General features: G+C 53.8%; 1 protein-coding gene across 1 annotated transcript in view; it reads left to right on the top strand.

The window, feature by feature from the left end:
• The first annotated feature begins 365 nt into the window (after nt 1–365).
• The window catches only part of HIP1 (huntingtin interacting protein 1), a 52,148-nt gene continuing 41,086 nt past the window's right edge, over nt 366–11,427 (top strand). The window contains exon 1 of the mRNA XM_030029493.2: nt 366–566. Within this exon, the coding sequence (XP_029885353.1) occupies nt 450–566 (117 nt within the window). The 5' untranslated portion in view covers nt 366–449. The remainder of the gene's footprint in view (nt 567–11,427) is intronic.

Raw genomic sequence — 11,427 nt, 5'->3', positions numbered from 1 at the left:
GTGTGAGCGGCGGGCGCGGAGGCCAATCATCACAGGGCGATGATACGGAGGCGTGACCGCAGGGCTGAAGTAGGTGGTGCTAAGAGGGCGGTCCCTGAAGGCGGGAGAGAGGGCGGAGCTCCCGCGGAGGGGCGGGAGCTACCGTTGAGTGGCGTCCGGCCGGACCAGAGAGCTTGGCGGCGGTCACGTGAGCAGGCCGCATGAGCCGGCTCGGGGCCACCCGTCCCGGGGACTCCTCCCGAGTGGCAGTGGGGGCGGCCAATGAGAGCGAAGGGGCGGGACGGAGGGCGGAGCCGGCGGGGTGGAGGCGGTGCCGGTGGGGCGTGCCCACGCGTGACTGACAGGTGGGCGGGCCAATGGCGCGGGGTCCAACCAGCGGCGGCGCCGAGCGGAGCGGTGGCGAAGGCGCGGCGCCGCGAGGCCGGAGTGGCGGCGGGCGCGGCGGGGCCATGGACCGCGTGAGCAGCTCCATGAAGCAGGTGTCCAACCCGCTGCCCAAGGTGCTGAGCCGGCGGGCGGGCGGCGGCGGCCTGGAGGCGGAGCGGGAGAGCTTCGAGCGTGCCCAGGTACGGGGCGGGGCCGCAGGGCGGGGCCGGGCCGGGGCCGGCGGGTGATGCCGACCGGGGGGGGAGTGCCGCCCGAGGGGGCGGGGTCGGCAGGGGGCGGTGGGGACCGCCAGGTAGCTGGAGTTGGTTCAGCCGGGGCTGGCCCGCGTGGGCGGGGTTAATGCACGTGGGCGGGGCTTATTCGAGTCGGCGGGGCAAGCCCAGGTGAGGAGCGGGGGCGGGGCTGTCCTGGGTGGGTGGGGCTAGCTCGAGTTGTGTTGGCACAACTAGGCGGAGCTTGCGCTGGTGGGCGGGGCTTGAGTGGGTGGGCGGGGCTGGCCTGAGTGGGTGGGGACAGCCCAGGTGAGCTGGGTTGGCTCCAGTGGTCGGGGCTGCTCCAGGTAGGTGGAGATGGCTTGAGTGGGCGGGGCTGTCCTGGGTGGGTGAGGCCAGGCGAGCCTCGCCCAGGAGGGCTGTGGGTCGCCATGGAGGGCAGGGGATGAGGTCCCCCTGGGGCCGGCCCTCCGGCTGAGCCTTTCCCCTGCGAGCAGCGTGCCTGGGGGCAGAGGAGTGCGGTGGCACCCGGGCGGCCTGGGCCCGGCAGCAGGCTGCTCAGCCTGGTCCCTTCGTGCCAGTGGCTGTCCTAGCTGGGGCTGCTGGCGGGGGGCCGGGGGGCTCACCTCTGGCCTTGGCCGTGCGGCGGGGGACAAACCCAGCTCTGGCCAGAGGGCACGCGGTGGCTGGCTTGCGTTGCTGGTGGGGTTCGGCTTCCAAGCCCAGCTGGAGCTGAGTGTCATGCCCAGGCCAGTGCCCTCTCCATCCCTGGGCTCCATCTTGCATCCTCTCCTCAGAGGCGCCCTCAGGACACGACAGCCTCTGCCTCTGTCAGCTGGAGGGGACGCGGTGCGGCTCCATGGCGAGTGGGGTCGGTCACCCCCTTGGGTGCTACCCCCAGAGACCTCCCATGCCGCTTAGGGACACCTGGCATGGGCAGGGAGGGAACAGGGACTGCCCCTGCAGGCGGCTGTTGGGAAGAGGCACCAATGTGTTGAAAAACAGAGGTAGTGTGCTCCTTGGCAGCATCCAGAGTGCCTGGATGGGCCCTTTCTGCCCTTCACCTGTGTTTTAAGTGATGGCTTGATGTCCTGCACAGAGGGCAAGGTGGGGACAGAGCTGGGCAGGCAGCAGGGGTGCTTTGGGGAAAAAAACGGCAAGTTCAGGAAAGGACGTGCTTGGAATCAGCTGGGAAGATGCCTAGAAAAGCCACGGGAAGGGTGAAGAGGGATGGATGGCAGTGGGAGTTGCTGGGGACAACTCGCCCCTGCTCTGTGTCCAGGTTGGAAAGTAAAGGCAGAACGGTGCCGTCCTGACCCACTGTGGGAGAGGAAGGGAAACTGAGGCAGGAGAGGGGCAGAGGTGGCAGCCAGTGGGATTGGCTGCTCTGGGAGCAGTGCGGGGGAGGAGCAGGACCTGGATGAGACCAGGGTGGGAGCGGCACGTGGGTGATGGCTCAGTAATGAAAATAAAAATCAAGGATCAGCTCTGAGGGTTGGGTTTTTTTCAGAAAGAAAAACATCAGCATTTAAGGTTGGATGCAAGATTATGCACAGAGAGTCTTCTTACCTTCCTTGTTCAAGTTCCTCAAAAATCAATTATTTATAGCACCAAAGGTGAAACCAGGACTAGTTTGCACATGAAATTGCCTGCCTGCTCCTTTGTGTCAGCAAACGACCCCATGGGATCCCCAGAGCTCCCATGTGCTCCCCGAGAGCCGCTGCTCCCCTGGGAAGGGCAGACCCAGAGAGGGTGGCAGGCTTGGCTGGAGGAGCAGCACATGAGGCACCCAACACCATGCTGGCAGCACCATGAGCCCTCATGCCACCTGCCACATCCGTACTAGATGGATTTAATTTTCCTTGTCCGATTTGCAGACAAATGACACAGGTTGTGTTTTTAGGAGCTCAGTCCCTGCCTAGCTTTTCGATCTTCTGTGTGTTCAGCTCTGTGCAATTTCCTTTCTCACTCATTTTTTTTCCCCCCCTTTTTTTTTGCATAATTCTCTCTTTCTCTCCAGTTTAGGGAACTTGCCAGGCACCCCTCAGAACTTCCACACTTCGGTCATCCAGTTTTTGTCAAACTTCTCCTTTCTGAGGTTTTTTTATAAAACCTTTGTGGGTTTGGGGTTTTTTGGGTTGTTATTTTTTTTTTTGAAAGTGACTTTTCTTAAGAACAGTGTAATCTGTTAAGTGGCTTTTAAAATTAAGATTTTACCCGCATTTCTGCATGTACAGGCTCATTCCCTCCTTGCCTCCAAACCTGCCTGTCTCACGACAGCAGCGCACTCCCCAAGAAGACTATTCTGAGCTAAAAGCACCTGAACAGGCAGAAAGTATGTCAAAATGGGCCTTTGGGTGAGCCTGAATAACACTTGCTTCGGTTTGGCACCGCTCAATTTATGTGGTCTGAGACTCAGTTTGGAAAAATGAGAGCACCCTATGAAGCTCTGGGGGTGGTGGGACGTCCTAGTAGTAGGAAGGTCTGGTGGTGGGAAGCTCTTGTGGTGGTGGGACATTCAGGTGGGTGGATGCTCTTATGGTGGGGGACGTTCTGGTGGTGGGACACTCACATGGTGGTGGGAAGCTCTGGTGGTGAGATGCTTTCACGGTGGTCATCATGTTGCACAAAGGCTCTGCCCTGACAACATCCGTCAGTTGGCTTGGGGACAAATGGGAGTAAATTTCCTGGTGGCCTCTTTTCTTTTCCCATGGTTGGTCAGGTGTCTCATTTTTTCTGGTGATGCAAATGTGAGAAACCTGAGGACATGCTGAAACACTGTGTCCCTGCCATTGTGCTGCTACATGTGTCCTTGCTGCCTGCTGGGCAAGAGCTGCTCAGTGAGAACCACAGAGATCCGGCCGTCTGGTTTGGACACACGCCCAAGGGCTCCTCTTTTCTTTTGCCATCAACACTGATAGTTTTCATGGTAAATTGAGCAACAGGGACACCAAATCCTGCAGTTCTGCTGTCCTGCAGATGCACAGCTGTACAGGTGCTCACAAGGAGGGAGCACTGCTCATTGCCTCAACCTCGGTAGAATAAATCTTTGGACAGAGCAAAGGTAACCAAGGGAGGAGAAAAACCACCAAAAGTGAAAATTTTGCTGTATGTTGAGATAAATATTTGTATCTCACATGATACCCGAGTCTGATGTTCGCATCCCCTGCAAGTTCTCCTGGTTGTATTGAGGAGCATGTTCTGGTGTCAGAGCTCTGCAGGGAAGGTCTGAAGACCTCCTCATTTAGGATGGTGCATTAGGATCTTCCCTCCTTGGGTCTCCCTCCCTGTCTCCTCACTGCAGTGGTCCTCAGTGAATGTCATTGTGCCATGATGGTGCCAAGGAGCAAATCTTGTTCTGCACCAACTCGCTTGGCTGGTTTGGCAAAGACCAACAACAGATGGATGAGCCAACGTCTTGAGGGTGAAAACAGTCAGAAGGACACAGGATTTCTGTGGGGTGTGGAGGACGCACACCAGGGTGAAATGCCAGGCTGTGCTGCTTCTTCACTTGTGTTTCAGACTGCCATGGGGAATTTCCCTTCATTCCCAGCAGGGACATGGCCAGTGAGGCCAAGCGCTGCTCAGCATCAGTGCAGGCAGAATTGCAGACTCATGGAGGTGGTGCCAGCTGGTCCCTGGAAAGCTGAAGGTGTGGGAAGGTCGCCTTCCTGACCCAGCGTGATTCTGCTCAGCTGCTCCTACACCAGCCCCTTCCCTCTTTTGGGAAACCAAGCACTGGAGAAGGGCAAATGTGCTCAGAAAGCGAAGATGTGGGAAGTGTCCTTGGAGTCCCAGCAGGACATACACTGAGCTCTGGTCCTTGTTCCTGCCCCCGTGGCTTCTGGGCAGAAGGAAAGCAGTATATTGTGATCGCGTGTTGTCTTCTGGGCTGCAAAGACAACAACATAACTCTCCTATATTTCCCCCTGCCCTGATTGTTGCTCTGATGTCCCAGCCATGCTTCATCGTGAACATGGGCTGCCTGGTCTGGAGGCAGTGCTGGGTCCCAGTGATGAGAACATCCATGCAGTGCTGATGGAGACAGTGCCTGGGGTTGTGGAGGGGGGGGAAAAAGTTTTTTGCTTGTCCCCCAGAGCTTGTGTCTGCTGGGGCTTTGTGCCAGGAGACGTGGTGCTGACTTGTACCAAGGTTATGTGCCCATTGGGGTCACTCTGCGCTTGTCCACTGGGGACAATCCTAAGGGTGATCCGTCCTGATAGTGGTGAGTGTTGGGAGAAGACACTTGTTTAAAATTCCTCCAGCTAAATCTAAAAAACTTGCACTTTATCTCTTTAACTGCAGTTTTTTTCTGAGAAAGCCACTGAGTAGCAAAGAGAAACATGGACCACTTGGGTTGCCCACGGCCACCACCTTCTCTTGCACGTTTGCATGCTGGGTCCTTAGGACTGTGTGTTGCTGCTGGACCAGCAATAAAAACAATTTATGATGCAGAAATTACCCTGGAAAGACATATTTGCAGCAGAAGGTGATTGCTGATCTGTCTGCATCACTGCTCCTATCATAAGAGGTCCCTGATGTGGTGCAGAGGGTTGTCAAACTCTGCAGCTCAGGGCAGGGAGATGCAGCACACTGAACGCAGCTGATGCCACATCTCAGAAAGGTTTTTAAGGTCCTGAGCATCTGTGAGCCATCCCATCACCAGTTCACGGGGGCAGGAAAGCTGTTTTCTTTCCTGCTCTGCTGCTGGAGGAGCCCTCTCAAAAACCATGCGGAAGAAGGAGAAAACATATCGGGCACAAAGTGATGTCAAATGAAATTGGCTTTTTTTTCCTCCCCCAGTGTTAGTTAGTAAATCCTTTTGATGTGGGAACCAAAATTTTTCACAGCCAAATGCAGGTTGAAAGCAGCTTTGTGCCCATTCTGGTCCCTGCGATGGACTGTGCCACCTTCAGGCACTGTTACAGCCTGACCACTGCTATTAATGCAATTAATCCATTTCCCCCATCATTTACATAATTGGGAACATGACACCATATGTCCCATCCATAGCAGGCCTGTTGGTTTCAGACCAGACCCAGCTCAGTATGACTCGCAGTCGTGGAGGAAATACCATTTTGCTACTGAAAAAAACAATTTTTGTGGTTCAGATGCTGCTGCCGCCGGCAGCTTTGCCAAGAACTTCAGTTCTTACACAGGAAATGAGGCTCCTTTCAAAGCACCAGAGTGGGGCTATATATATAGCCTCTCTGAAAAGATATTTAAAGAAACATATTGACACTAGCAAGAACAGGAAAAAATAGTTCCTGGCTGCGGGGAGCGAGGGCTGAAGGCAGCTGAGCCCATCCTGGGGGAGTAGGTGATACAGGGGATGAATTCATGGCTCTTTCATCTCCAGGAAAATGAGCTCCTGTGCTTTGTGCTGTGTGAACCCCCATGCTTTCGGTCTCCTGTCTTTTAATTGGAATTAGAGGTGCTTGGAATTGAATACAGCTTCAGCAGTGAAGAAATGAGTCATCTCATCTCTTTTCAGCAAGTCCCTCTTAGGAATTTATTTCCATCCCCGGGGAAAGAAAATAGTTTGTCTTTTACCAGATTAGGGGCTGCTTTTCTCTTCGATGCAATCTGGGATGGAGGGGTTTGGGTTTTTTTGAAATATATGCAGAAATAACTGAGTTTTTTAATGTGGTGATGGACTCCAGAAGCAGCCGAGCCTCAGGGGGATAAATAGGTCTGGTGCTGAAAGTGGGGGGACTTCTGCCACTGAGTCCAGGGGGCTGCTCCAGATGGGAACATGATGTTTTTGGACCTCCAAGTGACAAGGGGGGACCTTGCCCCAAATCATGCCAGAGGCTGAGCAGGAAGGCAGGGATGCTGTGGGATGTTACTGCCCCCAAAACCCTTTGCCCCTCACTCAGCACGTGCTGCCCTGATGGTGTCAAGAGGCTCTTTAAACTCTGATCTTTGAAATACAGATCAGCGTGAATGATGCAAGCCGAGGTGGTTGTAATTCAGTGGCTCTGCAGTTAGGAGAGGGCTCCCCGCCGAGGGTGTCCTGCACTAAAGAGTGTGAGGGCTCTTGCCCTCTGAAATTCAGCCTGTTTAACTCCATCCTCCTGCAAAGCTGGGGAGAAGCAGCCAGCCAGGCAGATTATTTTTACCAAATTCCCCATCAGAGGGCTCTGGACTGAGTGTGGTCCCCTCCACTGGCACTGACAGCGACCCTTGAGCCCAGGGAAAATGGTGGGGAAGGGCAGGTGGGATGTGGGTGCCTGTCACGAGGAGGGGGTGGCTCTTCCCAGCTTTGCTCTTCCAGGGGAAAAAACCTCTGGACAGACCAAAGTGAAGGGGCTGAAGCTGCAGGAGGGACAATTTTGGAAATTTTGGAAACCAACGGTGGTCAGAAGATGCCTGTTGCAGATCCCAGCGCATTGTCCCGTGGGTGCGACATGGGGCCAGGCTGAGCATCGCCCGCTCTGGCACCGTCTGGCAGACAGGCACTGAGGAATGAGCCCCGGCACCCTCATGCTGTGACCGTGCTCATCCCATTGCCGGCCTCTGACTGTGTAACTCATTCGCTGTTGTGGCTGGCGGACTAAAATGGCTGCCCCAGCCTTTGCACAGATCCAGAACTTGACAGACACCCAGGTCCTTGGACATGTGTGTTTCTGAGCTGGAAAACTGGATATATTCATAACTCAAAGCAAGCAAGAACAGGGGCAGTGGCTAGAGCCAGAGGTTGCTGCATCTTTGCAGGCATGTTCTTATGCAAACCTGATGCTTAAACTTTAAAAAAATTCTTTTTTATTAAAAATGTATTTTTTTAATGAAGAATATTGATAATTATGTTTCAAAAAACATAATTGGCACACAGCAAGCAATGGTGGGAGGGCTGGTGAGGACCGCCCCAGGGACACCCTGGTGCAGGCAGGAGAAGAGGCTTCGCGGGCAGCCCTGTGACTCAGCCCTGGTGGGCCAGGTGCTGCTGTGGGCTGCAGAGAATCAACTTAAAACCCCTCTGTCCTAAAGGGATTCAGTCCTTCTCTGCTTTCCCCCACAGCTGACTCACGCTGGGGCAGTGGGGACACAGGGCCAGCAACTGGGGGGTCACACAGCAGCACAAGGGCTGGAGGAAGGGCTGTATCCTGGCCCTAATTTCTGCCACCAGCTTGGCTGATTCATTTTGCACAGTCACCAAATAAGAAAACTTCCTGGGGACAGACTGTTCCCTGGGTGACAGCAGAAACCAGCAGCACAGCCAGTATTTTAGCCCGTATGTGCAAGTCCCAGCCCACGGCTGGACTAATTATACATTGTGTGCTGTTCCGGGCTAATCACAGTAGAAGGTAAATGATCCCTGGTCTACATGCAAAAGGTGAAGTTACTTGCTCAACAGCGTTTGCAGACATTTAATATTTTATCACGGACTCACAGAGTGGTTTGGGTTGGAAGGGACCTTCAAAGATGATCCAGTCCAACCCCCCTGCCATGGGCAGGGACATCTCCTAGTAGATCAGGTTGCTCAAAGCCCCGTCCAACCTGACCTCAAACACTTCCAGGGATGGGGCAGCCACATCTTCTTGGGGAAACCTCTGCCAGTGTCTCACCACTCTCATCGTACAACATTTCTTCCCTATGTCCAAGCTAACCCTACCCTTGTTCAGATTAAAACTGTGTCTTAGCACACGGAGCTTCCTTTTTTAACCGCAGAATTTTGGTCCCTGCGTTTTGGCAGCTTGACAAGTCTCCTGCCAATGGAGAGCACGTGGTGTATGTTGGTTGTGGCCATGGTTGGTGTTGTACCACAAGGACAGGCTTAGCCTTGTGGCTACTTTAGGTATGGCCCTGGCCAGGGCTTCCAACAACATCTTCAGTCCAGCACAGCGATGCTCCCAGATGGTCCCAGTCCCCACCGCAGGCTTTGAGGTGGGTATGTCCATCAGCTGTGTCTTGGAGCCTGTGCCCTCCCACAGGGCTTGGCGCATGCTTGCTGATCCCTTCTTGCCCTGCCTTTAGCTAGCCATGCTGGTCTGGTGCTCGGACAGGCAGACACCATTGCATTCTCTGTTCCCACCAACACAAAAAGCATCAGCGTGGTGGCTGCAAAAGCTGTGTTACTGAAAATCAGGTAGCACCAGAGCTCGTTCAGCTTTATGGAGCTCATAGTGAGGTTACCAGGCTTTTTTTATGGCTTTGTCATGAAACTCAGGTTGTGAGGTTGACTTGAGTTGTCCAGATCTGCCATTCTTTGAGTCCTGAGATGAAGATTCTTTGTGTCTTGGCTGTTGAGTAAACTAACAAAACTCTGCTAAGCATGCTCGCAGATGAGATTGCTGAAGCTATTTACTGTGTTCCAGGACTTCCGTAATTTTACGTGCTATTTTTACCTAGTCTGACTGGTAGCCAGCTTGATGTGATTGCAATAAATCCCAACTTAACAGCATCAGCCTGTGTCCTTCCCAGGTGGGTTTTTGGTCCTACTGCCCCAAATGCTCCATCAGAGGCTGTTGGCATCTGGGTTTCTGTTCCTTGGGGGTCTCCTGTGGTCTGGTGTTCACTGCCCGGCTTTCCACCACATCCACCACTTTGCCAAGTGACCTGATTCCTGCATGGGATGGTGCAGTCCCTCGGTCAGCACCACTGTGCTGCCAGAGCTGGGCTGGCAGCTGAAGCGCTGCCACAGAGGAGGGCACATTAAATATTTACCATGCAGAAAAGAGGCAAGTTGCAGCAAACAAAGGGACCCTTTGGGAGAAGAGATTTCTCTTGCCAGGGCCAGCCTGGAGACTTGCTATTTATTGTTACCATTTGTCTGTTTTAGTCCATGCGAGCAGCTCGGCACTCTCTAGAGAGTGCATGGCGTCACTTATTTTATTTAGTAGATGCTGGCTGGAAAATAGTGTTTTCCAGTCATTGTGTTCACATGGAAGTGAACAAGAATACAGGGTTTCGTAAGCACCGGGACATAAGGGACACCCAGGAATTGTCCCTCCTCCTGAGAGCTCAGAAAAGATGTGATGGCATGAGTGCTGAGACCTCAGCAGTAGACTTAACCAACCTAGTGATGCATGTCCTGAGATTACAGCTCCCACCAAGCAGTGCTTCCCCAGTATTGGGCATCTGGGCGCAGGAAGGCTCTGGGTACGGTTGCAAAGAGCAATTTGCATCTTCTGCACAAGTGAGATGTGGCCCTCAGGTCCCCAACTGCTGGTGAAGGTCACTGTTCATCCAGATGTGGACTAAATGCAATCTCTGCAATCCACTGAATCAAGCACTGATCAGCACTCCTGCATCTCAGTGGGCTTGGCAGCAGGTCACACTGGTGCTGGCCCGTGCCCTTGCTGGTCCGTCGGCATCATGGTTGTTGTCCCTTTCCTCCTGAGCCATGGTGACAGCGTGCACCAAGCATGCCAGCTTCAGGTTGCTCCTTGTGGGCCACCCAGTCCAGCTCTACAACCCCTCAGAACTACTCACAAGGAAAGTCCCACACCACCAGTTAGTGGTGTGTGAAGATTTTCCAGGGTCTTAAGGCAATACGAAGCAGAGGCAGCAGAAGACTTTGACTTCTTCTGTGTTGAAGAAGTCAGTGTAGACTAGGAATGGCTCCACCAGAAGAGATGATGACTTCTGCATTGAATAAGTCAATGAAGTCATTGAAGAAGTCATCTCTTCTGGTGGAGCCATTCCCAGTCTGTGACCTGGTGGAGACCTTGTGTTTTCCCAGCCAGAAATGTTTTGCACACTTCACAAATGGGAAGGAAATGTTCCGACAGCGTCAGCAAGGTTTGACTGCGTCTGTGGCAGTAAATACTTGTCTGCAGAGGGCAAAGGTAGGTATTTCTGAGTTTGCTGAATTTTATGGTCTCATTCTGTTACCTGGAACTTGGATGGTCCGTACTGTTCTGCTGGGACATGTGGAGTGGGTGTCAGGCAAGGTTTCTAACTGGGGAGCAGGGAGCTGCATTTTGGTGTGGCTCATTCCTCCCCATGGTCCCAGGAAGGGCTTTGTGTCCTAGCTCTTCTAAGCATGGTACCTGCCACAGTTGTCCATGGATGTACCTGTGCCTCCCCCAAGCACAGAGCATCTCATTTCAGCGGTGACCCAGGCTTATGTTGGCGTGACGGGTGGGAGGGTCACACGCAGCATGGCATGAAGCTGGACCTTCACTGCTCCTTGTGCAGGCGGGGTGAGAGGTGGTGCGATGACCTGGGACATGACACAGCCAACGTTTCGGTGGGTGGGATCCAGCCTGGAGTTTCTGCCGTGCCCCACAGCCCTCCCTCCTTGTGAGCACCTTGAAAGGTGATGTTAGCGAGGAGTTGGGTTGAGCAGGACCATCTCCTGGCTTCACTTCTCTCCTGGTGTGATGCTCTTGGCCTCGATGGGAGGACACGCTGCCCTCTTGTTTGTCTTCCCAGCTATTGCAGTCCTGTTCCAGCTCTTTTTATAGCTCGGAAAGAAGTGCCTTGAGTTTCTGAGTTGTCTGAGAGGCCAAGCACACAGGGAGGAGTTGCAGCTAGAAATAGGGCTGCTCTCTGCTTATACATTCCAGTTTTATTATTTTTTTAGCTGAGATATCCAAGTTTGAAGAGTCCCACTGCCGCAAGTGCTGAGCTGGGAACCATGTCCTGCATTTTTCCACTCGGACTGGGTCTTCTTTCTCCTTTGCCTTATTCCCAGTGCCCTCACACCAGCCGTTGAGCCTCTGCAAGATGGCTTTCCCAGGGAATGAGGTCTTTCACCCCTGCCTGTGTTTTCCACAACCCCCAGATTTCACACCTCGGCGTGGCTGGTTTGGCAGAATAGCTCCGTGTGTGCTGGCGGTGTTGGCTGAAGCTGCAGAAATTAATAATGTCTGGGGGGTGG

The sequence above is a fragment of the Aquila chrysaetos genome, chromosome 10, assembly GCF_900496995.4.
Source record: "Aquila chrysaetos chrysaetos chromosome 10, bAquChr1.4, whole genome shotgun sequence".
NCBI lineage: Eukaryota > Metazoa > Chordata > Aves > Accipitriformes > Accipitridae > Aquila > Aquila chrysaetos.
Note: the sequence above shows the minus strand (reverse complement) of the source record. Positions and strands in the feature narration are given on the sequence as shown.